The following is a 25,643-nucleotide window of genomic DNA, read 5'->3' as shown; positions in this document are numbered from 1 at the left end:
TCCCTGCTGCACCCCAGCTTGACAGCGTTGAAAACAGCGATTGGCAAAGACACTGCCATCCCCTAATGGACAACCCTCAGTCCTCTCCTGGTTATTTGTTCCCTGGTATCCCCACTTTCTGCCTTCAGATGGGGCAACTCAGGGGCACTAAACCAGCACCCAGTGTCACCCAGCTGTACCCTGAAGGACTGGTTTGATGACGTTCCTTTCCTCATCACTCCTGGGTGAGTGTCTCCTTAAGACACCTGCTCCCAAGTGAATTACTTGCTTTGAAGCAAAATCTCCCCACTGTATGAAACACTTATTATCGTTTGATTGTCAAGCATCAGTCAGCAACCAAGAAATACACATTTGGTTACGTTAAAGCGTAGGCACAATATTTCAGGCCAACTGAAGGCAAGGCCTTACCCTCTATGTTCTCTCGTTCTTTAGAGCTCTTATAAGAATGGGGAGGGGGGGAGAGAAAGGGAAGGAGGCATGCAGGAAGGAACGGGAAATAGGAAGTAGTAAGAAGGAAGGGAGGAAAGAAAGCGGAAGCAGGCAAGGAAAGCAGCCGGTGCTGAGGCGCTCTGCTGCCACTCAGGCGTGGCTCCCTGGCACTGGGCACCGCCTCACTCACCTCTTACATCGAATGGCTGCAGACAAGAGCGATTCCCACATGTCCTTGACGGCCTGCAGCTGCTGCTGAACAGCAGGGCTGCCTTCCGGAGAGGTGCTCTGCAGAACGTACTCCCCCCGCGCCACCATCATTTTCATCTGGATCTCCTTCTCCTGTTTCACGGAGAGCAGCGCCTGTGGAGATCACACGCACAAGCCTCTGTAGTTGCCTGTTGGTATTTCCTGCTGCCCTGTAGCTCAGAGGCGTACCAGCACGCCATGCGGCACCTGTGGGAAGACACCTTCGGGGACTGACTGCCAGTAGCCCGGCTCCAGTCACCTGCTGGTCTTCCCTGTTTAATTTCTTCCTTCCATGTTTCGTTTTCCTGGTTTAACAGGGGGACCATAGATCCTCGGACTCTTAAAGTTCTGAGGATGGAAAGACACTCGTGTGCATCTAGTGTGGCCACTCCACGGGGCTGGGTAACCTGGATTGAGGTTTTCACTGTTCCTTATCATAGGAAAAGGGGATTCAAACATGCAAAACTGGTAGCATCTGTCAAAACGCCATACTCCTGGTCACGTCCTGACCTATGTCTTGTATCCCTTGTGTTTAGAGGGAGCCTACGGTGGTCCTGTGCCGGCTGTGCCAAGAAGGGATAGCAAGCTCGATCTTAGTAACCACACAGGCTCTTCTCTTCTAGCTTTTTCTTCTGCCTTCCTCTCTCTCAAATCTCCACCCAGGAGTGTCCTGCACCAGGGCACGCTTCCCTCTTTAGAAAATCATGCCTTTGCTTTGTGCAGGTGAGATGGGAGAGACAAATAGACATGCTGGAGAGTTGGTTCTGTCCTTCTACCACGTGGTGGCAAGAATTGGGCTCAGGCTTAATGGTGGCAAGTGCCTTCTTACATAGAGCCATCTCACCGTCCGTCCATCCATCCGTCCATTTGTCCGTCCATCCATCCATCATTCCTAAAAGCCTCAGCTAAGTGTTAGAGTTCCTAGGATGATACTTGCTCCAATATTCAACATATCTCTCCCACACTGCTCCATTCCTGTATGTACCCAAAAGCTATACACACACACACACACACACACACACACACACCACCATCAACACCATCTGCTACCATAGTCTCCTACACTTCAAACTCAGCAGCAGACCACACAGCTGTGGGGAACAAAGGTCATATTTTATTCCCTTTTGATTCGTTGGTGTGAAAGGACTGAAGGTATGAGGCAGAGATGAATGGAGATTAATTGGTTATTAAAATGCAAAATAGAATCGACATCTCAAGATGGGAGCAGAGGTGACTAAGTGATACAGGAAGGAAAATAAGTTGAATAAATAAATAAATAAATAAAAATGTTTCGCCAAAATATTTCCTCAGAATACATATGTCTGTGGTGGAATTCGAAGCTACCTTCTTGATTGCCAGCTGAGCAAATAACCACATTTGTGTCTTATTTTCTGCAGAGTTTGTGGATGAATGTGCTCAAAAGAACGATTAATGCTTAGGGATGAGCATACTAAGCAAGAAAACACACATCCAAAGAGCATCCAGAAAGCTTTTTTTAGACAGAGGCCCGCATAATCATACCAGGCCATCCCTGAGACAAGGCAACGTGTAAGCGAGAGTTCTCTCGGCATACGCACCTCCAGCTTGAGCATCCTGCCGTCCAGCACGCTCTTGTCAGACGTAGGGAGGCAGTATGAATCCAGCATGTGGACGGCGTCTGTCATCCAGTCCTGTAGTTCTTTAACGCCCAGCGAGAACTGGCTGTGCTCAGCAACGATTCTGTCCAGCCTGGACACTTTCTCCTGGGAACCATAGAGATGGGGTTTCTAGCTGTCAGCTCTACAGAGACTTCGCAGCCCGTTGTCACTCATACTGGAAACTAACACTTCATCAGAAACCATCAGTCATCCCAGAGGCTGCCCAGCAAAGGGGGGAGTGTGGCTTCACTGCATGAGGTATGTGACACACCTTCCTGTAGCATAACCAGGTCAAAAGACGTGACAATAGCAATTCACTGCCCTAAACAGACGTCGTTATGAGAACCATGTCTTGTTTTTCATTCAGTAGAATTTCTTCCTAATGTTGACTGGCTGTCAATTCACAGTCAGCTTTAGCTTTCACATATTATATTTGGTTCAAATTATACCACATATCCTTACAGACCTACACTGTGGTCTTAAAAAATACTGATCTGAAACTCTGTAATGATTCTAAATAACATGCATACAATACGTGTATATTTAGCTGAAACAAATTTTGCGTAGGCATGGGAGAGTGTGAGGTCTCAGGATATGTACAGAGGACAAAATGTATACATCTGCATTTTAAATGACAAGAAAATCTATGTGTTTTTCCTTATTGCTTCACTTCAGATCACATCCATGGTGGTGGATGAAGATTTTATATAGCATTCAAACTTTCGAAGCATTCGAATATGTCTTGCTCTTTCATGTCTAAGCAACTGCAAATGGCTTCGTTTGGGAAGGTCTTCTTTTGGTTTTGTATTTTTATCTTTGAGACAGGCTTATGCAGCCCTGGACTTGCAGTAATCCCCCTGCTGTTGCTCCCCGAGTCCTGGGATTCCAGATGTGCACAAGCACTCCAGTTGCAGAGAGTTGTTCTTAATGCATTCTAAGTTTAGGTATGTGCCTGATTGTTTAAAGTTAGGTGAAAGCAGTATTTTCATCTAATAGCCATGGGTACAAATGGAGACAGTTCATACCATGACACTGTGAAGACACAGATTAGCAGATTAGAAGTAACTTCACTGTAAAATGGCCGAGGCCACATGGAAGATCAAATTATCATGGAGTCCCTAAATACTAACATCTGAAATTGTTAAAACAGAAAGCACACATTGTCGTTTATTCAGGCATGAAGAGGAACATCCATTCACAGGGTCTGCATCTCTATCGGGGCTCACTCAGTGATGTGGGTCCTGTGTATACCCACCACTTTATTCCAAGGTCCTTGAAAGATTTATTCATTAGACTAGTCCTTGCCAATTCCAAACTATGCTTTAGACTCTTCTTGGAAACTATTGATTAACACATCCCCATCTACCATATCATGAATATACAGAAGCTAGATGACTTTTTTTAAATTACCCTAGACTTACTCTACAGACACTAGTACATTTTAAACTGCATTTGGGCTCATGTTTTTCTAGTGTAATTTAACCAGGCTGTCTTCTAGAACTCGGGATTATTTTTGTTTGTTTGTTTGTTTGTTATGTACCAAGCCACTGGAATCAATTGCCATGAAACACATCATTTTATTAATGATGGAGACTGGATGTGCGTTTCTGACTTTGCCAACATCCCTCACTAACTTCAGAGAACCACAGTAAGAAATATGGTAGAAGTGACCAGTCGGGTTTCAAGGGAGATGTCATGGTTGCATGCCATAAAGTTGGCCTGGAGACATCACTCTGTGGGAGTGTCAGGATGTACTCTGCATGGCCTATCTGCATCCCAGTTTTGCAACATCAGTATCACACTCACACACAGCACATGCCAGGCGTTACCTTGGTTACATTGCTTAGCGCTAGATACTGAGAAGACAGCTGCGACACTCTGTGCACAAAGCTCTTGCTGGCAGCTTGTCCTTCCCACAGCTGCCGAGCTTTCTCCTTCAGCCTGTGGAGCTGAGGCTCGTAGCACTGTATCTCCTCAAGAACAGACTGGAAAGCACAAGCGAGTTACCATTCAGAGGCCAGGGCAAGCGCATGGAGGGACAAAGCATGGGCCCAGAGAACATGGACATAGACATCGACAAGCAACTGGAGTCCCCTGAAGACTGCATTATTTCCAAGCTATACACAGTGGAACGCTACAGGAAGAAAACAAACCATGCCTCAGAGGAGAGACGGAAATTATTAATTCTGTCAGAACAAGGAGAAGGCATCTCAAGGTGGTGTCAGCTAAAACCAGGGCACCCAGCATGCACCTGGCCACATAGTGGACAGAGGGGGGAGTGAAGAGGAGGTCACTTGGCCAGGTCCCATCACCTGGAGCTTCTGCTGTTCTCTCCTCTTGGCGGGCAGGTCATAGAGACGATTGCTGCTCTCCTGCACCAACCTTTCGGTTTTACTCAGCCAGTTCTGCACGGGTTCTGCGCTCACTTCGAAGTCTTTCATCTGGATCTTTAGATTCTGCAAGGGTTTAGATAACAACAGGGATGAATGAGCAAAGGCAAACCTCAAGGGACTGACTGCCCACTCGGTAAGTATGCTCTAAGGTGTGGGGATGCGAATTTAATTTGCAGAACCAACGTAAAACGAACGAACAATGCTAGCATGTGGGCATGGGTTTGTGATCCCAGCATTGAGAAGGTCAATACAGAAGGCTCCCTGGAGACTAGCAAAATCTGAGCCATCTAGACTCAGAGAGAGATATCGCGGTTAAATAAGGATCAGGATAAACAAATAGGCCGAATAGATGTTTATTCAGGGAGAAATAACTTACAACCTAGACAGATGAACACCAGGAAATTCAACCCGATCCTCTCCTGTCTGAGTCATGCCAGCAAGTAAACAGTACTCGTTAGAAATGGCGCCCATGTGGCTAGTAAGAACTTCCACTTAAAATTTAACAAAAGCTTAAAAAAGGATTTTAGAAACAAAAGAACAGAGATAAGCAAGGTTTCTTGGTATCAGCATTTTTCTTGGTTGAACTCTACTTGTGAGAGACAAGAAGATTGTATGGCTCCTTTAAGAGAGGTTTCCTGACTCAGCATAAGCTGCAAAAAAACCCGCACGGCTTTTAAGAAGCACTACTAACAATTTATTGGTGTGTACGAGAGCATGCAATGGCAGTGACCACATCTCCAATCTGGCAGCATGGGGCTGGATGGCAGTGCAGACCAAGGCAGTAAGCACAGCTCTCACTGCTGGAGGTAAAATAGCTGCCTCCATGTTTGATAAACTGCCACAGAAACAACTATGAATTTCATTTTAGTAATGTTGTTGTTTAACAGATAAAGACTTGTGGCCAGACGAAGATAAAAATTTACAGTAATGACAGATTCATATTAAGAAAAACCTCTAAAGGTTTATAGTGTGTTTTAAAATATACGTAGACATGGAAAAAAAAAATGGTTTTACAAAGACAAAGAGGAACTGGGTGTTGTAGCACACGCTTTTAATCCCAGCATTCAGGAGACAGAGGCAAGCAGATCTCTGTGATTTGCAAAGTAAACCTGGTATGCAGAGTAAATTCCAGGGCAGATAAGAGTTACAAGGAGAAACCCTGTCTCAAAAAAAAAAAAAAAAAAAAAAAAAAAAAAAAAAAAAAAGAAACAGAATAATAAAAAGCCACAGATGGAGAGAATTTATATACTGTATGGTATTATATTGTCTTTGAATTGTTTGATTGCTGAGGAAACAACTGTTAAAACAAATGCTGCTGGATTAATTCAATTTATATATTTTAAAAATGCTTTGACTCAAAAATTTAAGTCTAAGGACAAGTTACTGGGGAAAAGGATTTCTATTTTTGTTTCCACAGAAAATGTAAAGCTGTGGATTCCTTGCAGACTAATGTGGTTTGATCAAGCCAGGCCCCCTGAAACAGAGTCGCTGGTGATCCAACATTCAAAACAGCTTGGACAAAGCAGCCTTGCAGACTACAACCAGGATTTCTTCATCTTCTTAGGATTCCCCCAAGACAGCGCCCCTTACCAGCAGGAAGTAGTTTGGAAAAAACGACGCCCAAATTCCCAAATATTGTTTATAAATGTTTGTTTTCATTTAACTGGGCTTGGTTATAAATGGTTAATGACCACATCCAATCTCTTTTTTAAGGTAAAAAGGGGATTATGATATAGATATGAATACTTTGTTTTGGAATGGATTTCATTTATTGATACAATTTAAGGTCAATAAGGTGATATGTATATTTCTCCTCTTGTTTTGGTATTGTGTTTATTGAGCTCAGTTAGAAATGTAATGTATAATGTAGTACAGATTATAGATAATTACCTATGATAGTCAAAGCTTAGAGTTTAGTTAGGTTTTTCAAGATACACAGAGATGTATTTGAGATAGATAGGCATTCTTCAAACCTTTCAAAGACCTACAGAATATGGCATTTAAAATGTTTTAGGGTTTTTCTTGACAATGAGACATAATTGTTCCTGGCAACACCACCTGCGTCAGAAAGGAAGATGGACATTGAAGAAACTCGTTATGAAGTTTACTTCCAGTATGGCAAGACTAGCCATTTGGACAAGATACTGCTCTTGTCTGGACTGTTTGACTTTATGATGTATAAACTGGACATGCAGGACCCACAGAAAAGTGACTGCTGATCCAAGATGGACATTACTACAGAGATCCTGCTTCATGGAAGAGTCTATGAGACAGTCTGCAGGACACAGAGAAAAGTGACTGACAAACTGCCAAGAAGACAGTTTAAAGTTTCCTGCTTTGCTGAAGAGTCTGCCAGACGCACTATGGCCTATGGGCTGAAGATGGAAGATTACAGAACTTCTGGTGACTGACAAGGCAAGATGTCTCTGTCATTTCTGTGGTCTTTGAGGGAGTTGAAGACAGATAGTTATGGTTATAGTTTTCCTTAGTTAGGATTCAATGATAAGGTACATATAGGACTTTAGACTCACAAGATAAAATAGATGATGGAATATTTTCTTCAAATCTTGCTAAATGTTAATGGACTAAATATTGTTTACTGTGATCTTACTTGATAACTGTTATGTGATATATTTTGCTATGTTAAGGTTAAAACCCTTTTTTATTTTAGACAGAAAAGAGGAGATGATGGGAGATGTCATTCTGTATATGTTTCTCATACTGGTTAATAAATAAAGCGCTGTTGGCCAATAGGAAAGGAAGTTGGAGGGACTAGGAGACAAGGAGGAAATAGGAAGTAGTAAGGAGGAGTCAGGATGGAGAGCCTGGAGAAAACAGAACCGCCATTCCTCCGCTCTCGGTAAGACCACGTGGAAATACATAGAAATGGGTTAATAATTAAGACAGAGCTAGCCGATTAGAAACTAGCACCTGGCCAATAGCATAGTATCAAATACAGAGTCTCTGTGCATTATTTGGGGCTGGCGGCGTGGCGGCAGGACAAGACCAGGCGGCGGGCAGAAAAGCCATACTCCTTACAGAGAGACCCTATCTTAACAAACAAGATTGAGTTTGAGGAAGATACTTGGTGTCAACCTGTGTGCCCCCCCACAGAGAGAAAGAGACATAGAAAGAGACAGAGACAAAGAGAGAGAGGAGGAGGGAAGGGGGAAGGAGCAGAACAAGAATGAGAGAGAGGGAGAGAGAGAGAGAAGGGGAGGGGAAGGGATGGAGTAGAACGAGAATGAGAGAGAGACCCAAAATTCTCCACTTGGCTTACTTATTCAGTGTTTACTCTGTAGCCCAGCTACCTCTCTCCTTGGGTTTACCTTGTCCCAGTGTCTAGAACATTTCCTTCTTCACCCTAGCACCCATATGACTTTGAGACATCCTTTAAGAATGCTTATGCCCCTTCCAGACTAATGTGGTTTGATCAAGCCAGACCGCCTGAAACAGAGTACCAGGTGATCCTACATTCAAAACAGCTGGGCAAAGCAGCCTTGCAGACTACAGCTAGGATTTCTGCATCTTCTTAGAATCCCCCATGACAGCGCCACCCTTACAAGCAGGAAGTAGTTTGGAAAGAATGGTGCCCAAATTTCCAAATATTTTCTATAAATGTTTGTTTTCATTTAAATGGACTTGGTTATATATATAAAAAAAGAATGCTTATGCCTTTCCTTTCCAGACTACAACCATTGTCTTCAATTCCCTAGCCCACCCAAGAGATCATAGCTCTTTTCAATTTCTATGCATTTGCTCTTTAAACCATAGACTTAATTTATCATGGGCCAGGGTGGGCTGTGCACTTCTATGCAGTGTAGCTATGCCTGGATGCTACAGTGAGGCTATACATTCCACAATGGAAGGGACCATGTCTCACACCTACACCATGTTTCTTCATGGAATAATCCAACATTGGTAAGGACTGATTAATGACAGGGCAAGAAGCACTATATATAAACACACACCTATATAATCCATGTGCTTATTATGCTTTCTCCCTGTGTGAATATTTGTGTGAGTGTGGACAGGTAGGAGAGAGTACACACGTTCCGTGAATATGTGCCTATGATGTTAACATCTTGGAAATGTTTTCCATGATTTCTTTCAACCTTAATTTTTATTATCATTTTCTAAAGATTTATTTTACTTTTAGGTGTGTGTGTGTGTGTGTGTGTGTGTGTGAGCACATGCATGTGAGTGTAGACATTTGTAGAAGCAAGAAGGAGTTAGATCACCTGTAGCTGGAGTTACAGGTGGTTGTGAGCTGCCTGATTGGGGAGGTGGGAATTGAACTCAGGTTCTTGCAATGTGTGCTCTTAACCACTGAGCTATTTTTCCAGTCCCTCTACCTTATTTGCTTTGAGGTGGGGTCTCTCCTTGAACTTGGAGCTTATCAGTTTGATTAGACTGTCTAGCCAGTGAGGCCCAAAGACCCTTTTGTTCCCACTGCTCCAGGTCTAGGCTTTTACAGGACTGATCTGAGTTAAATTTCGGTTCTCCTGCTTGTGCAGCAAGCACATTGCCGGCCAAGTCATCTCCCCAATCCATTGTCCATTTTGCTCTGAATACATTTATTCTATTCATTATGTTACGCAGAGAACTGTGCTCTGATCACACAAAGATGGTATGAATATTAATACTTCATAGACTCTAGGTAGCACATTAAAAGCATGCTGCTAATGTGTTACACATTTCAGCGTGCTAAAGGAATCTTTTCTTTTTAATGAAGTGTAAGATTCATATGAATTTGAATTTGTTATTAAACTTGCAATGTGAACCAACAAAAGAAGAGTAGGTAGTTTTAGTAAAACACCAGGTCCATAAATGTTAGCTGGGAAAGTATGAGGAATGCAGAGGCTACTGGACATTGCCTCAAAGCTCTCTGCGCTTGGTTCAGGGTATCAACAGTGCTGGCTTCTTGATCATGTTCTCCATAGACAGATTAGTTACCTACAGGAATGCATCGGAGAGCTTACAATACCCCACAGAGGAAAAATTATCAAGAACGACTCCTGATAAGTTGTAAGGTTCACTGGAGCGGAGGGTGCGTCCTATTTTATTCTCAGCTGCCTCCCCAGAGTCTAGACTAACCCTTGCATTTGTAAATTCGGGGCATTTCCCTCTTTCTGTTATTGCCCTTTTCACAGAGCAGCTAAGCGTAGCAAAGTAGGTGACCAAAACCAAAGGCCATGGGTTTGAAAGGATCTCAGGGAGCACAGAAGAAAACTGGGTGCTTCATCCGTGCACGGCGACCGCGTGCAATGTTCTCAGACCTCGTGTTGATGTAACTGTATTTATGAGCCTCGGGGGCACAGTGCTGGGTTTGACCGGCTGTGCGAATCTGGAAGATTTTTAGCAATCCTCTACCTTTGTCCGCCTCCTCTGCTTTCCTTTCCTCCATCCTTTCTCCACCTACCTCCTTTCCCCGCCTTTGTTCGTTATAAAAATTATTTATGTATTTACTTATCTACTGACAGGGCCTCACTACATAATCCAGGACGACCCCAAATTCGCTGTGTGGCCCAGTCTAGCTTCAAACTCCTAACCGTCCAGCCTCTAACTCTTTGTATTACCGTTCTGTACCACCATGCATGCGTGGCTCCTTTACTTCATCCGAGGGACAGAAACAAACGATTTGTAGCCGTCTATAATGGCTCTGAGAAGTAAATGTACTGGTCGTGATAATCACCCACAAGTGCCAGGCACAGATTAACGCTGTCACTGGTTCCTCAGTTCTGTGTCTTTCCTGACCCTCGTGCTGCTGTTAGCCATGGCATTCCTGATCATTAGCCACAGGCCACTTACCAGGAACAAAACTGAGTGCGGATCAACCTGATTAAATCACTTCATTGCCCAAGAATATACTTCACAGCACATTTATAGCCTCCGTCCATATTTCAGTTAACAAGCATCCTCGTTCATACCTTCTTCCAGATGAGAAACTGGAGAATCAAACTTCAGTTTGGCACTACCCCATACAGCGAACTGCCAAACCCTGCTGTGCTTTGTCTTAGAGATAAATCATTTCCACTATCACTCTTTCTGCCATTTAGACCCTCCCTTTCATCTGTACCATTATAACGAGTTCCCTCTGCCTTTCTGGCTATGTAGGGTCCCCCATTCCTGTTTACAATACAGTCAGAAAGCTGACATGTTTATCTCCAGCTTTAAGGCCTGCAAATTCCTCACCCGGTCTATCTCAAGGAATCTTGAGGAAAAAAATGAGTTCTAGCGCCCTAAGCATCCATTGTAAGTAACGAGTTCTGCCCTCTGCATCTGCAGTGGAGCATGATAGGGTCCATCCTGGGGAAAACTGTGTCTTGGGTTCCTATAAGGGAAACTGGTTGAGATTCAAGCTCAGCTTGCACGACACAGACATTTTACTATGTGGTCCTAACCTGTATCTCCATTTACCTCTATTTTTCTTCTGCCTAAACTTCATGTCTACATCAAATTTCCCAACATCTTCCACTTCTCGACATCATTCACCATTCCCTGGACCCCATGCCCTCAGCCCCTTCTATGAGAAATGGCTGACCATCGTGGAAAATGTGAAGGGCTCGTGACTTTCAAAATATGGTTTAAATGCCATGTCTCTGGACACCTTCTCTGACTTCTCCAAATACAGTCAGTAGCATTATGGGTCTCCATACCTCCATGCCTTACCCCAAATATTCCTGTATTAGAGCCATCTTTTTCATGGGAATTGCCTTCTAGAAAATGACATTCCAGAAGCAAAGCAAAGATTTGCCTCTCCTCTATTCTCCCATGCTATCCTAGTTCCAAAGTGTGCACTGAAAGTCTATTCCTATTAGGAAAAGATGGAGGGGTGGGGATTGGGTCAAATAGAGGTGTTACCTGCCACGCAGGCAAGGCAGATGAACGAAACTGGAAGTCCCTGACCTCCCCTGTTCTTGGGCAATATTTAAGTAAGACGATCTTGGCACAAGAGCCAGTTTCACTGTACAGCTCCTGCTTTGGATTTTTACAGAGTCACAGGTAATTTCCAGGCACTGCATGGTTGCCACTGTATTTCAGTGGAGGATGCTTGCCAGAAACAATGGCTGGTTACAAGGGAGAACTCCAAGCTTTTAGCTTAAGAAGGAATCAAGAACGTGTGTTTTCTCACCCTGATGGTAAATTCCCTATTACAAATCTCCTTCCCATCTTGTATCCATTGTGCCCATCAGCAAATAAGGATCTATCCTGCCAGAAAATGTTTTCTTACACCCAAGAGAAGTTGATACAAAGAATAAATGACCTCCGAAGAAAAGAAACTATGCATTGTGGCAGAAATTATGATACCATATTAGTAAGTCATCTTGGTAGCAAATGAAATGAGATTAGCGTTGTCTTCCCTCATCCTTAACAGCCCAAACCTGATGCTAGAGTGAGTCGTGTGAACTCTGAGCTAAAATTTTGTAACCTTGCAGGACTTTCCATGTTCATTCTCCTGCAAAAATTGCCCAAACTGCAGCATTTCAAATGGAAGATTAAACGCAATGCTCGCATGAGCAGTTAGGCAGTTCCTGCGGGGACGTGCATGGATGAGTCTGTGACTATAGCCCTTGCTCAAGAAGGTATCTAATCCTAAAGGGCTATGCACACTTCAGCACTGAGCCCATATTCCTTTGGCAGCTTGTTCCTATGGCAAAATGGGATGACCAGAGTGCTTGGAAATCCTGTGATACATGGGAACCATTTTCCCTGTCAACACAACCAAACACCACAGAGGCTGGCCGAGGGGATGGGGGTGGGGGTGTGCTGTACCTCCAAGGCAGATTCCTTCTGGTGGAGATTTGCATGAAAACTTTTCCAATCTTCTTTCGCAGTTACAACTTTGGCCTGAATCCCTTCTGCTTTCTCTTTGGTCAGCAGCGAGCTCAGTAGCTCCCCTTTGGACAGCATCGTGTTTAGCTTATGCTGCCCATTTTCACTTTCTGACAGAAACTCCTGTAAGGAAAATAGAAAATTCGGTACCTTATGACACGCCGTGTTTCAACATTCCTTGCTTTTTCCCTGTATGTCTCCGTGAAACCAAGGAAAACAAATGATTATTTTATTGCCTAAGTTAAGTGACTAGGGGTTTCCTTTAGCAATCCAGTTGTGAAATATTTTGTTTCCTAATTTTTTTTGTTTGTTTTGGTTTTTCAAAGCAGAGGTTCTCTGTATTGCTTTGGAGCCTGTCCTGGAACTCACTCTGTAGACCAGGCTGGCCTCAAACTCACAGAGATCCGCCTGCCTCTGCCTCCTGAGTGCTGGGATTAAAGGTGTGCGCCACCAACGCCCAGCTTACATACAAATTCTTGATTGACTGCAAAACACTGGGAGGTATTTTATGAACTGTTATCAACTTGTCAAATAAATAAACAGGAGAAGGAATGAGGACCAAGGGACAGTAACTATTATAAGATTATCTCTGGCTAAGTTTAGTTTAGAAAAATAAATGACGCGTGTATAATTGGTAGAGGTACATGACATGGGATCCTAGCTGTGATTGTCCTAGCTGCCGAAGCAAGAATAGACACAAGCAGGTACATGACTCATAGGTTCTCTATGATAAAATCAAATTACTTCAGTAGAACAGCTATCCCTATTGGAAGACCACAGGAAAGCTTCCGATGGCAGGGTAGGTTCCATAAAGTGTATGCTGTTAAATGAAGTAGGGGACATTGTTGTTAGCACTTTATAAGAAAAAAATAATTGTTAACAGCATTTTATAGCATCGTTCTTATGAAGCACAAGTTCATGACATAATGGCAAATGAGGTGTGGCCATCCTGTGTAACTTTCTCAACATCTGGGTTTACTCAGAGGCTAGTTTGCCTCTTGAAAAGTAAGTATATTCTACATGTTAGAGTCAACACCAGTTATTTTTGCAAACATTAGAGAAGAAACAAAACAAATAAGCAACTAAAAGTTATTTTTTTTTTCTGTCATGAAACATAAGCATAGGGACTCTATGCTTTGGACTTTGATTAGTCTGAGGGGGTGAAGTGCCCCACATGGACTCGTGTGTTGAAATCTTGGTCTCCAGTGTGGTGTTCTTAAAAGGAGGGGCCTGATGGGAGGTCCTGATGCAGTTAGAGCCAGGCCCTTGAGATATCAAAAATGAATAAATAATTTAATTATTTACTTATTTATTGTGTGTGTGCATGTGTATGCTTGCTGGGCAAGTGTGTGGAGGTCAAAGGACAACTGTCCAGGAACCGGTTCTCTTCTTCATCCATGTGGTGTTTCAGGGTTCGAACTTGAGTCTTCAGGCTTGCCAAAGAGCAACTTTACTTGTAGAGAGCCACCTGAGTGGCCTGGAGAGAATTCTAAGAGAAGAAGCCAGCCACTTCCTAGTATCAGTTGCTTCCTGTCTGATGTGATCCTGTGCTCCTGCCTACAGGTCCATATGCCATGATGGGATCCTAGCGTCAGAGACAAAGTGATCCCAGAATCCTTTACTCCAGCCTTTAGGATGGAGAGCTGCGTCAACTTGTTGACTTCTAAAGTGGGCTACACAATCATGCAAAACGGACCAACACAGGACTTCATCAAGACATCTCTTTTGATGGATGGCTCTTTCCTACAAAGCAACTGGGCCAAGAGTCAGAAAGGTTGCTGTCAAAAAAACGGAACCGGGTTTCATAACCACAAACAAACTGGTGGTTGAATGTTTCCACCTCTACTCCCTGGCCTGGAGCAATGTTGGGAAGAATTTTAAATGCCGCACATTCCCAAACAAAAATCTATCTTGTTACATCCTGAGCGGAGATTCAGAAGAGTGAACTATGTAGATACGGACACCATCATCACAGAGCCTATGTCCACCAGAAAGTTCTTGAATGAGCCCCTCCTTATTGGTAGTTGGCTGTGTTCATATGTTTTCCTGCAAGAAATTCAAATTCCCCAAGTTTTGGCTCAAGATTGCTAGTATAAAACACAGCCAGCTACATGTAGCACACAGCTATGAAAAACCAAGTCACTGCAGTGTCTAAAAGTGTTGCGGGTCAAGGTGGCAGCTGAAGTGGCACTGGGGGAGTTGTGTTTAGGGGAGGGAAATATTAAAACCAAGCAAACAAGCAAACATCCCACAAGTGGCTGCAGCTCTGGCTGCCTCAGACACAAGCCTTCTGACCTCACTGAGACATCTTTAACCAGAAGGCATGCTGAGAGCAATAGTTGGGGTAGAAAATAACCTCAGAGTGCCCAGGTGCAGTGTTACTACACACAAGGAACTCATTATTCTCCGGGCCTTTCCTAAAACATAAAATAGCATAAAGTTACGACTTCCCTTTAGTTGTTTCAAGGGAGGGTATATCTGAAGGTTAAATTTCTTCAGCTAAACTTTAATCTGCAGTTCGCTTACATAAAAACTGGAAGTCACATATTAGACTAACTCAGCATTGCTGTGAGTGAGTGCTGTACGCAGAGTTCTTACCTGAATTTTCTGAAGACTTGCAGAGACTTCGCTGAGATTCTGAGGTAGATCAAAGCACTTGGCCGTGGTGATTTTTGCGTTAACCAACCACTGCTGGAAGCCCCTGAAGGCCTTCTGAAATCTTTGCTGCAAAATCTGTTCTTTATTCTGGCAGCCCTTGGATGCTTGCAAACAGAGACTGAAAGGATAATTTGCAAATTTGATGACAGAAGTGAAGTGATGCCTCGTGGAGTCCACAGTCCTTAGAAATGTGCATTTACCTAATTTGGTGCTAATTTCACTTTAATGTATGTTATCACTGAAATCATACTACGATAATGTTCCAGCCCCTTTAATTCTTTTGTCCTGGGTCTCACTTTGTCCAGGCAACCCTCTGCACAAGCCTCCAGAGAAGCTAGAACCACAGACGACCACTCCAAGCTCAGCCTAGCTCCTACTTGGTATGAAAATGTTTTGAAGCCAGGTGGGCTTTTTATTTATTTATTTATTCATTCATTCATTCATTCGATCTTCCTGGAATCCTAGCTACAACTGAGCTTGAAGCAGGGGCATCTTGGCTATACACCGAGAGTCTGCTCTCAGAGGAAATACAAATGAAATTATTGTGGATGGTGGGATGGTTCATGCTCACCAGTTATACTCTTTAATTAAGCCTGAGACTTTCCCACTGTATGGACTCAGGTCCTTGGAAAACCGACAGAGTTCATTCAGCTGAGACTTGAGCTCCTCTGTCATAGGCTCCGCCTTTTGCAGAGCATCCAGGATCTCCTAACAGAGACAAAAACAAGACCAGCACTGAATGAGGTGATTTCCGCGTCTTTCACATGCTACACTGCAGACATCGGAGTTATGCAGTGAATTCACTTATGAGACAAGGTCTACTTTCAGGATTTTTTTATAGCCCTTGATGGCATGTAGGTCGTCTGTATCTGCTTTTAGCCATGGAGAGACGCTCATGTATCAAGCATAAAGTAGTTAAATAATTGAATCACCAATGACTTAAAGAAAGAACAAGGAAAATACCCTATGTTGTTTAACCGTTGATCCACCTAGACTGTTTGAAAAGTGTCTGTCATTTAAGATAGTGAAGGATTAATGAAAAGCAACATATATTTTGTACACAATATGTGCCCCAATTCATTTTATGTAATATTTTCAGTGAGCACTGATATTAACAAATTTTTATAGTCCACAGGGCTTATTTACCTACTAGTTCATATACCTAATGACTCCTTTCATGTAGTCATCAAATGTCTAGTATGACATTTGAGAATACCCTTCTACCCCATGAATAAAGGTATCATTCTTCTTGAAGAGCTCATAAGATACACAATACAATCATGGTGCTAGTGATTAATCAAAAATGAAACCCTATCATTGAGGAGCATAGTTCTGAAATCAAAGCCATTGTCAACTGGGCTCCATAGGGTGCTTTGCAATTAGAGCATTCCTCTTATATGATTAATATCAAGAGACAAATGAGATTGTGAGTGGCCAAGTCCTTAGCACAATGCTTGCTACACTGCTCAATGCCTACTTTGTAAAATTAGAAGTAACAACAGTCAAATATATAATGAAACTGTATCAACAGTGTAACCAGAACAAAATTAATTTTTTATTAAAATGCACACACATAGGTACACATGTACACACACACACACACATGGGTGTGCAAACACACATATATGCATGATTGTACACACATTCATTTTCTCTCTCTCTCTCTCTCTCTCTCTCTCTCTCACACACACACACACACACACACACAAAGCTGTGGAGAAAGAACAAACAGATAAAAGACTACTATTGCTGTTCTCAGTGATATTTCTGGCGAGATGGCCCACAGTCCTCATCAACACACCAAGTCTCTGTTGTGTTTTCATTCTGCAAATGACATCACTATCCTCTGGCCGTTGTCAATCACAAGAGTTGGCATCATGCTGTGGTATGTAGCTTTCCCCTCTGAATTGAAACTTTCCTTCCTGGAGGGAAGGGAAGCCTCAGAAGATGCAGAAACCCCGTGAAGTGAAACACGGTTCAGGAGGGTTGTGATGATTCCATGACTTGGGAAGTACTGAAAGTCACCAGAATCACACGTGCCCTCCCTAAGCTTATGCAAGCAGAGCCTGAGTGATAGGGGAGGGAGATGTTTTCCAGTGGCACTGCCTGCAGGGGAGCACACAGCAGCCTTCCTGAGTTGTCCCCCACGCTACGGGGAGGTATTCAGTGGTCCAGCTGCCTCTGAGGTACCCATGCTTTTGCTAGGAGCCCTACAGTACTCCCTGGATCACCAAGTCACGCTCGCATGCGTGGAATTCCTTCGTCGGTGTGTCATCTGTGATGTATTAGGGGTGAGTGAATGTCTGCTCACATCTCCTCAGGGAAAGTCATCTGGCCCGCTCACTCGTCCCCTCTCGCGTCATGCAGACACCCAAGCTTAATCTAGTCTAAGTTACAGACCTCTCTTTTAACCATGTGCCTCCTTGCCTTCTCATTCTTTCTCCCGTCCTCACGTACACACTAAAATTTCCTAGGATGACTTCTACTCTCTACCCTCTTTCCCTATATTTCTCCCTCCTCAGTGTTATTCCTCTATTCACCTATCTGATCAAGTTATAATCGCCCCCCCCCCCAATCTGCCCTATCACTGGCTCCTTAAGGGATTCTCTGTGGTCATTCCATCTCCCAAGGGATGCTTATCTGAAGATGCTGTGCTGACACATTTATGTCAATGTGACACAAACCTCAGTTGAAACAACACCCCCACAAGGCTGGGAGGCTGGCCTGTGCCTGTGATGCTTTTTTTTTTCTCTCTCTCTCTGATTGATGATTGATGTGGGTCAGCGCAGCTCACTGGGGAAAGGTATCATTTCTGGAAAGGTGGTCCAGGGTGCTACAAGAGGGGAGGCTCAGCAAGCCATGCAGAGCAATCCAGTAAAGCAGCACCCCTCCACGAGCTCCTGCCCTGACTTCCCTCAACGATGGAGTGTAGCCTGAGAGTTGTAAATGGCAATAAAACCCTCCCAATCCCCGAGTTGTTTTGGTCATTGTTTTGTCAGAGTAATTGGAACCCTAACTAGGACAGATGTGCAACATGTCTGGGGCATTTGTCATAAGGACTGTCTCTACTTGTTTCAGACTTCTGTGTCCATACAGATTATTATCTTGAAGGCAGGGGCGGAGTTCTCGGAATGTCCATGGAAAGTAGCTCAGTGTCTGAACAGAGGCTCTAAAACATGTATGGGCTCCTTTCTCTCCTTTCTCTTCCCTTTCCTTTCCTTCTATTTTCTCCCTTTCCTTCGTCGTGGTTCTAGGGATGGGTTCCAGAGTCTCACAGCAAGCTACGGGAGAATCCAGGGTCTCACAGCAAGCCATGGGAGAATCTAGGGTCTCACAGCAAGCCATGGAAACACCGACTTGTATCCCAAAGCCCCATGAAACACTTTTATTCGGGAAACTCACAGAAAGCAACCATGCAGTTCTCTCTAGACCTCTAAACAGTAACCCAGGAATGGCCATTTTTCCCCTACCGTATTGAATATTTTAAAACAAAATACTATGAGAACTACAGAAAATGTAATTATCTACCAAAAATATTAAAAATGAGATGTAAAGAGGCAATTATAAATGAGGTGACATTAAAAATGAAAATCTTTTCAACCAAACTTTACATTTAAAAAATACATTCGTGGGACGCAAGAGATGAATCAGTGGTTAAGACTTTCCCACGGGGTCCGAGCTGGGTTCCCAGCACCCCTATGGAGGGACTCATAACTACTGATATGTAAGTGTAAGCGATCTGACACCTTCTTCTGTATTCCATGTGTCCCTGTACATACATGTGCATACATCCATGCATACACACATACACATAAATAAAAATAAATCTGTAATGACTTCCTCTTAAGTCCAGATTTTAGTAGAACCCTTAATGTCATGAATACTGCATTGGCTGGTATGCTGTTGGTCCCATCAAGCACTGAAGGCATTTATTTTCTTTGTTCATTTATTTTCTTTGTTCAGCTAAAGGAATAGCTACTTTTCCAAACTAACATCCCATTAGTTTGAAAGGGAATTTTACAATCCACAGGATGTTTGCAGTGTTGGATTATATAGTTAATAGATCACCAACCTTAAAGGGATACCCTGACGACATAAGGCAAACACTTAAGTGGCCTGTAGTGTTCATTATGATTGACAGTAGTCAGGAGGCCTTCCTGACAGGAAAACGTTGCTGTCTGAGTCCAAGTCCAACTATTTTATAAACATTTTGTCACATACTCATGGAGTCTGAAGCGTTATCTTAAATGTTAGCTAAAATGTCATCGTTACACAATTGACTCTTGTCCTCTTTAGATGACTACAATAAGAGGCAATGTTCTATTGCCCTCAGAATCGATAGCCCTAGAGTCAAACATAGATGTGACAGCAGGGATTGCCTGCCATCCTGGACTCAGCACAACTGAAAGCCTGTATTTCTGATTTCATCAGCACGTGTGTCCTGATAGCCCTGATATCCAATAACAGTCCCAAGACAGGAGATGGTTGCTGAGGATAGCGAGGTGATTCCAGCTACAACCAGACATCTCTTTAAAATTCTATTCCCTCACATTATTAGAATGGAAAGGGATGCAAAAGAGAAAAGAGTTAAAACACTGTGACATCATCGTCGTCGTCGTCATCAGACTCCATGGAGTCTCTCCCTTTGACCCTGATCTGTATAATACGATTCTGGCTTGAACCTATCGGTGAAACCTAACCGCCGAGGTGAGCATTCACAGCCGAGAAATACTCTCTGTAAAACGGTGCCCCGCTAGTTAGAAACTTGTGTTGACTTAAACAAGACGGCGCTGGAAATACTCTGTGTCTGCCTAATGGGCCAGGGCTATTTCGAAATGACTATAACACAAATAGAAGCAGAGGCAGTTACCTCACTAAACTTCCTTTTAAGGACAGCCGTGACCCTGAGTGTTATAAAGCAGCAAATATTGAGGGGATTGCCAAGGCACCCAAGCGGACTCGGAGAAGGCAGAGACTGTTAAACTCAGTTCCTTTCTGTTCCCCTTTCTCCCGTTCTAAAAGAGGGCAACTTTAAGTGTTAACGTGTATTAACAAGCCAATTCAAGTTCAGCTGTCAACACCACAAAGACAAAAAAAAAAAAAAAAAAAAAAAAAAAAAAACAGACAGTGAAAACTATTAGTTGTGCTTCAGTTGATTTTCAAATTTATCTTTCCAAGCTATAAATTCAATCACCTAATTGTCTGAAAGAGTTAACTGGCAAGAAAGCAGCTATGACTCTCTGTCTATTTATGCCTCTGCCCACAGGCCATTTTCCAGGCTGAATGGCTGAATACGGCATTGCAACCTCTTGCACCATCAGAAAGAAAGCAAAATATCTCCACCAGACATACTGTTGCCCACAGGATATAACAGCACCTCCCATGGATGTTAACTTTTACCAAAGTTTGATTTGTAGGAGAAGGAAAAAAGTTCACACATTGCAAATTTATTAAATACTTTTTCAGCCCCTGAATGCTGCATGCTCTTAGCACAGGGATCATTTTTTTTTTTTTTTTAAGCAACCACAACAGCCAAAGAAATGTTTAGCTTATCCACCCCAGTGGTAAACAGGAAGGCGACGACCAACTTACTTGTCCTTTGTGCCAGCCTTCCATTATCTCTTCGTCCGTGTTCTTGCCTTCCAGGAGGGCCAGCTGCTGGGCCCAGGTTTTCAGAAGAGTCTTGAACTGTTCCAGGGCTTGCTCCAGTTGGGCTACCTGGCCAGAGAATTCCTGTTCCGAGAGGGCCATTTCGCTGACAAGGTTCTCCAGGCTGCTCTGTGCTTGCAACAGGCTATCTTCCCACTGCCTCCAGTCAGAGCGCAGGGCCTGCATCTCTGAGTTCAGAAGCTCACACCCACTGGCAGCTGTGTTCTGTTTCACTGCCGGGGCCAGCGACTCCACTCTGCTTAGGCGGCCTGCACCGATCTCTCTGGAATCTATCAGCTCCTGTAATGGAATATCGTCATGGAAACCGAGGAGGCCGTTAGTCACTTGGGCTGCCAGTTTTCAAATGTGTGCAGAATGGGACCCTGTCCTGCTATGAAGTTGGAGCAAATGTGCAAAAGGGATGAGGGTTGTTGAGGCTACAGTCTCCCATGTTATATTAGCAACAACCAGTAGCATGAGCATCTGACTTATTGCAAAATCACTCAGGGTGTCTCAGGGTGTCTCAGTGTTCTCGCAGGCGGGACAGGCATGCTGAACACAGGCAGAGTATTTAAATACGTGGAAGTGTGGTGATGGCTCCAATTTTCATCTGAGGTGGTCAGCTCCTATAGACTAAAACGAATCCCAGGAAACCTTATGTCCCCTTATGTGGATGAACAAGGGAGTTTCGTCCTGTTTGAGGTCTCTGCCCGATTCCCACCATCTTCCATAGATGGGTGGCTTAAATTGTATTTCTTCCTGCTGGGAGTCAGGCTGACCCACGACAAGAAGAGAACAAGCCCTCCTCAATCTCAGATATTTCTGTACCCAAGGAGGCATTTTTATGGCCACTGAAATTAATAATTCACAGACTGACTTAATTAAAAAGTTTAAAGCAAACCCCAGCCTTATTGCTATCATTTTTCCCCCTCAGAAAAAGAGACCTCACTGGAAATTTGACAATTCAGATACCATGTTTAGCCTTGAGGCTCATATAGGGAACAGACTTTAGAATGCAATTAGAATATTCACTGTGAAATAGGTAAGCCGTGGCATTTCCTCTTGAAAACAAATGCTTCTGATGACCTTTTTCTTGCTAAAATAGTCATCTGGTACATACATATTTGTAACATGTATTGCTATAGTTAGATTTTGTTGGTGTTAATGCAAAATTATATCTTTAACTCCAGGGTTAAGTAGAGACAGAAACAAGGAGAGGAAGAGGAGAAATAATGAACAAGACCAATTACAAGTTAGCAAGAGAAAACCAAAGCATTGAGTACCATACATGTGTCATAGATGTGTGAAGCAAAAAGGGTATTTAACTAGTCTATATGACATACCCTGCATTTCACTTCATTAGCCTGAAGTTAATCTGTCTTCTCATATGTACAAACAATAGATACACTTTGGTGCAGATCATTTACAATGTCTAGTTGTATGGTGATCAAAAGCACAATCACACATGTGCAAACATGTTCTTACATGCAGCACTGTGTGTGTGTGTGTGTGTGTGTGTGTGTGTGTGTGTAGTCAGCCTTTCTTTGCAACGGGATTCTAAAAGACATCTCTGTTTATCAGTGCATAGAGTGACTAGTGGCTAAACAAAGAAAAATTATCACTTAGAAAGTGTTATATTAAACAAGAATGCTTTAGAACACATTATTCAACCTTTTGAGTATTTTCAAGTTTGGAATTCAGAGAGTCTCTACGGTCAAAAGTCAGTGGCCTCAAATATTCTCATATTCATTATCTCAGTTTCAGTGGGTATGGAAACAGGTCCATGCTTGTCAACCCTAATTCCATTCACATAGCTCATCTTTGTGTGAGAGTATGCATATGCGTATGCTATGCACATGGGTATGCATGGCTTATACGTGTGCAGGCAGAGGTCAGATGTCAGGAGTCTTTCTCCATCTCTCTCTGCCTTACTTTCTTGAGATAGGATATCTCACTGAGCTAGAAGTTGGTCGTTTTGGAGAGGCTGGCTGGCGACCACTTGGCTCCACTCAGCGGTGTTGGAGTTACAGGCACGCAGCCATGCCCGGATATTTACATGAGTGCTAAGAATTTAAGCCAAGTCCTCATGCTTACAGGGCAGGTAAGTTGGCTCTTACACATGGAGCCAACTCCCCAGCCCTAATCCAGATCTTCAACAAGAACACTGTAACTACAGTACTTTAAATTAGATTTTGCATGAAACTTCTTGCCTTGTATTTGAGCTCCCTCCCTCTCTCTCTCTCCACACACACACACACACACACACACACACACACACACACACACACGTGCGCGCGCTCATTCATGTCTTCATCCATGGAGACTCTGAACTTCTGAGTGGTTGCTTCTGTGGGTTGGGAGCGGTCACAACACGGAAGGGCAGCAAGGGTACTTTCTTTACCTCCTCAGAGATTTTTCAAGTTAACTTTCCACAAACTCGATCCACCTCTGCTGCCCTCTCCTCCTTACCTGCCATTCCTGCCTAAACATGGGCAACCTGGTTGGCTCATCACTTCCCTGTGCTGTGGAAATGGCCCTCAGGCTTGCCAAAGAGCCCAGCTGTCGAGCCCAGGAGGTGATCTTCAGCCTCTGTGGTGGTGGTGAGCATGGATTTCTCCTCCCTTTTCCTCTGCCTTTCAAAACCGATTTAAATCTTAGGCATGCCTGGGCTTTGGATTTGTGCCCCCTACATGTACCCATTTTCCTTAACTTGGGGCAAGGGCTTAACTTTTATCCCTCACCATTTTGCTTGGAATTTTTTGTATGTTTAATTATTTATTTCTACTCATTTGTTTAATTTCTTTTGATACAGGACCTTACTATGTATCCCTTATTGGTCCAGAACAGGGTGGGAACAGGGTGAACCAGTGGGGACCCTCTTGCCTCTCCTCTTAAGTGCACACCTGATAAGTATAAGCCACCATGCCTGGCTCACTCCCTTTCCCAAACCCACTGGGCTTTCTTACTGAGCACACTCCACGGTCAGGCATGGTGCTGAGTAGTTTATATGAATGATCTAACGTCGTCCTCCAAACAGCTCCTTAGAGCTGATTGAGAAAACTGCAGTTTATTGTTGTTGTTGTTAATTTCCAATGAGACTTGAGGGCTTTGACAAAAGTGGCTTTTCCTAAGCCACATAGGAAGTTGGGAGATGAAAGACACTGCAGAAGGCCCTCTGGCTTCAGAGCCAAAACTTTAAACAGCGTCTTAAGCTCTGGTTACACTGGTTTCGTCAGCCCAACAGGGTGGTGTACATTTCTTAAGCCTCTCACACTACAGCAGTGAGTACATTTGCATATAGAAATACATTCAGACAAGGCTCATAAGAGGAACTGAATTCCTTCTGATTATTTTCTTAAACCTTGTTTATGTTTAGAGTTACTGATATATGGAGCAATAACACATCAACCAAACTCAGGAAGAAAACATTTTAAAAAATCAGAATCTTATCCACTACGCCCTTGTCACGAATCTGTAGATGTACTGAAGAACCTGTGGATGGATCGGAATAATACTGGCCTGTTTGCTCACCTTAATTTTCAGTAGCTTTTTCTGAGTAGCTGACGAATCTCCAGATGTGTCTGACCATCGATGGAGCTCCTCCTTTGCCGAGTGGAGCCAATCTGTGAATTCCTGGACTGCATCTAAGTACATGAGGTGGTCTTTCACGATCTCCTCTACTTTCCTCATTTTCTCCTAGTTAAAAAGGAAAAGCACAGGCTCAGCTGTAGTTTCTACAAACATGAAATCCGGTGAAATGACGGACTCGATAGAGGTCTCGATTTTTCTCAGAAGACCTCAAATTGATTCTTGGATTCTCTGTGAACTTAATATCTTAAAAAGAAAACATTATACAAGAGACAGAGGCAGGCAGATCTCTGTGAGTGTGAGGCCACCATGATCTAGGTATGGCGCTCCAGGACCAGCCAAGAATACATAGTGAGATTTCGTGAGAAAGAGAGAGAAAAGAAAGGAAAGGCAGACAGAAAGAAAAAGAAACTGTAAATTTAACACTTTGAGAAAGCAACCATTTCCCCCTAAGTCTAGCATTTTGTAATCTATAGCTCAGCATAAAGATCTGCACTTAATAAATAGTAGGCCTCACAAGCTAATTAATCATAATTATTATAGTAACTACTGTTTTGTTTTATAATTCCTTCAAATAGCATTTTCCACTGCATCAAATCCTATCGCCATCACGATTGACATCAGGGAACGCACAAGTATAAGGAGAGGCTAGTAACACACCCAAGGCACATGTGCAGAGAGAGGCAAGGTTCAGATTTCAAATTTATATCTTTCTGACTCAAAGATAAAAATAAGGATAAACAAATATTTATGTCGATAGCAACGGTAGTATTGACGACTCAGAGTACTCGAAAGATAAGCCAAAGTAAGGGAAGACCAACATACATCCCTGTTCCTTAATTTTCACAAGTATATAAAAGCAAATCATGGAGGAGATTATATTTATGCACATATGCACATATGGAATATTTTCTATTTATATATATAAGTCACCTACAGCCTAGAGTTTAGGGAATAGGAAAATGCAGGTTTTATTGATGGCTAAATAAACTCAGTTTTTTGTTTTTTTTTTACACAATTGGAATCTGAGAAGTAAGAAAAGTTGCATTTCAAATAACAGTAGCAAATGGACAAGTAACACAAATCAACAGCTGATACTCAGTCTTGCAAGGAAAAGGGATGAGTCTGCCAACAATGCATGCAGATAAGGGCAAAAATAAAGTGTTGCAAACATTCCCGGAGCTTCAGAGAGAGCAGTGCATGG

The 25,643-nt window shown here is 43.1% G+C and overlaps 1 protein-coding gene across 1 annotated transcript in view; it reads right to left on the bottom strand.

The window, feature by feature from the left end:
- Positions 1-25,643, bottom strand: part of Syne1 (spectrin repeat containing nuclear envelope protein 1) — a 419,055-nt gene that overhangs the window by 206,250 nt on the left and 187,162 nt on the right. Inside the window, exons 54-62 of the mRNA XM_051205995.1 lie at positions 24,383-24,547; positions 20,795-21,151; positions 15,774-15,910; positions 15,143-15,320; positions 12,485-12,667; positions 4,628-4,771; positions 4,145-4,300; positions 2,256-2,420; positions 620-792 (exon numbers count right to left, since the gene is read on the bottom strand). Of these exons, the coding sequence (XP_051061952.1) occupies positions 620-792; positions 2,256-2,420; positions 4,145-4,300; positions 4,628-4,771; positions 12,485-12,667; positions 15,143-15,320; positions 15,774-15,910; positions 20,795-21,151; positions 24,383-24,547 (1,658 nt within the window). The remainder of the gene's footprint in view (positions 1-619; positions 793-2,255; positions 2,421-4,144; positions 4,301-4,627; positions 4,772-12,484; positions 12,668-15,142; positions 15,321-15,773; positions 15,911-20,794; positions 21,152-24,382; positions 24,548-25,643) is intronic.

Source organism: Phodopus roborovskii, unplaced genomic scaffold (genome assembly GCF_943737965.1).
Source record: "Phodopus roborovskii unplaced genomic scaffold, PHOROB, whole genome shotgun sequence".
Lineage (NCBI taxonomy): Eukaryota > Metazoa > Chordata > Mammalia > Rodentia > Cricetidae > Phodopus > Phodopus roborovskii.
This window is presented reverse-complemented; position numbering and strand designations above follow the sequence as displayed.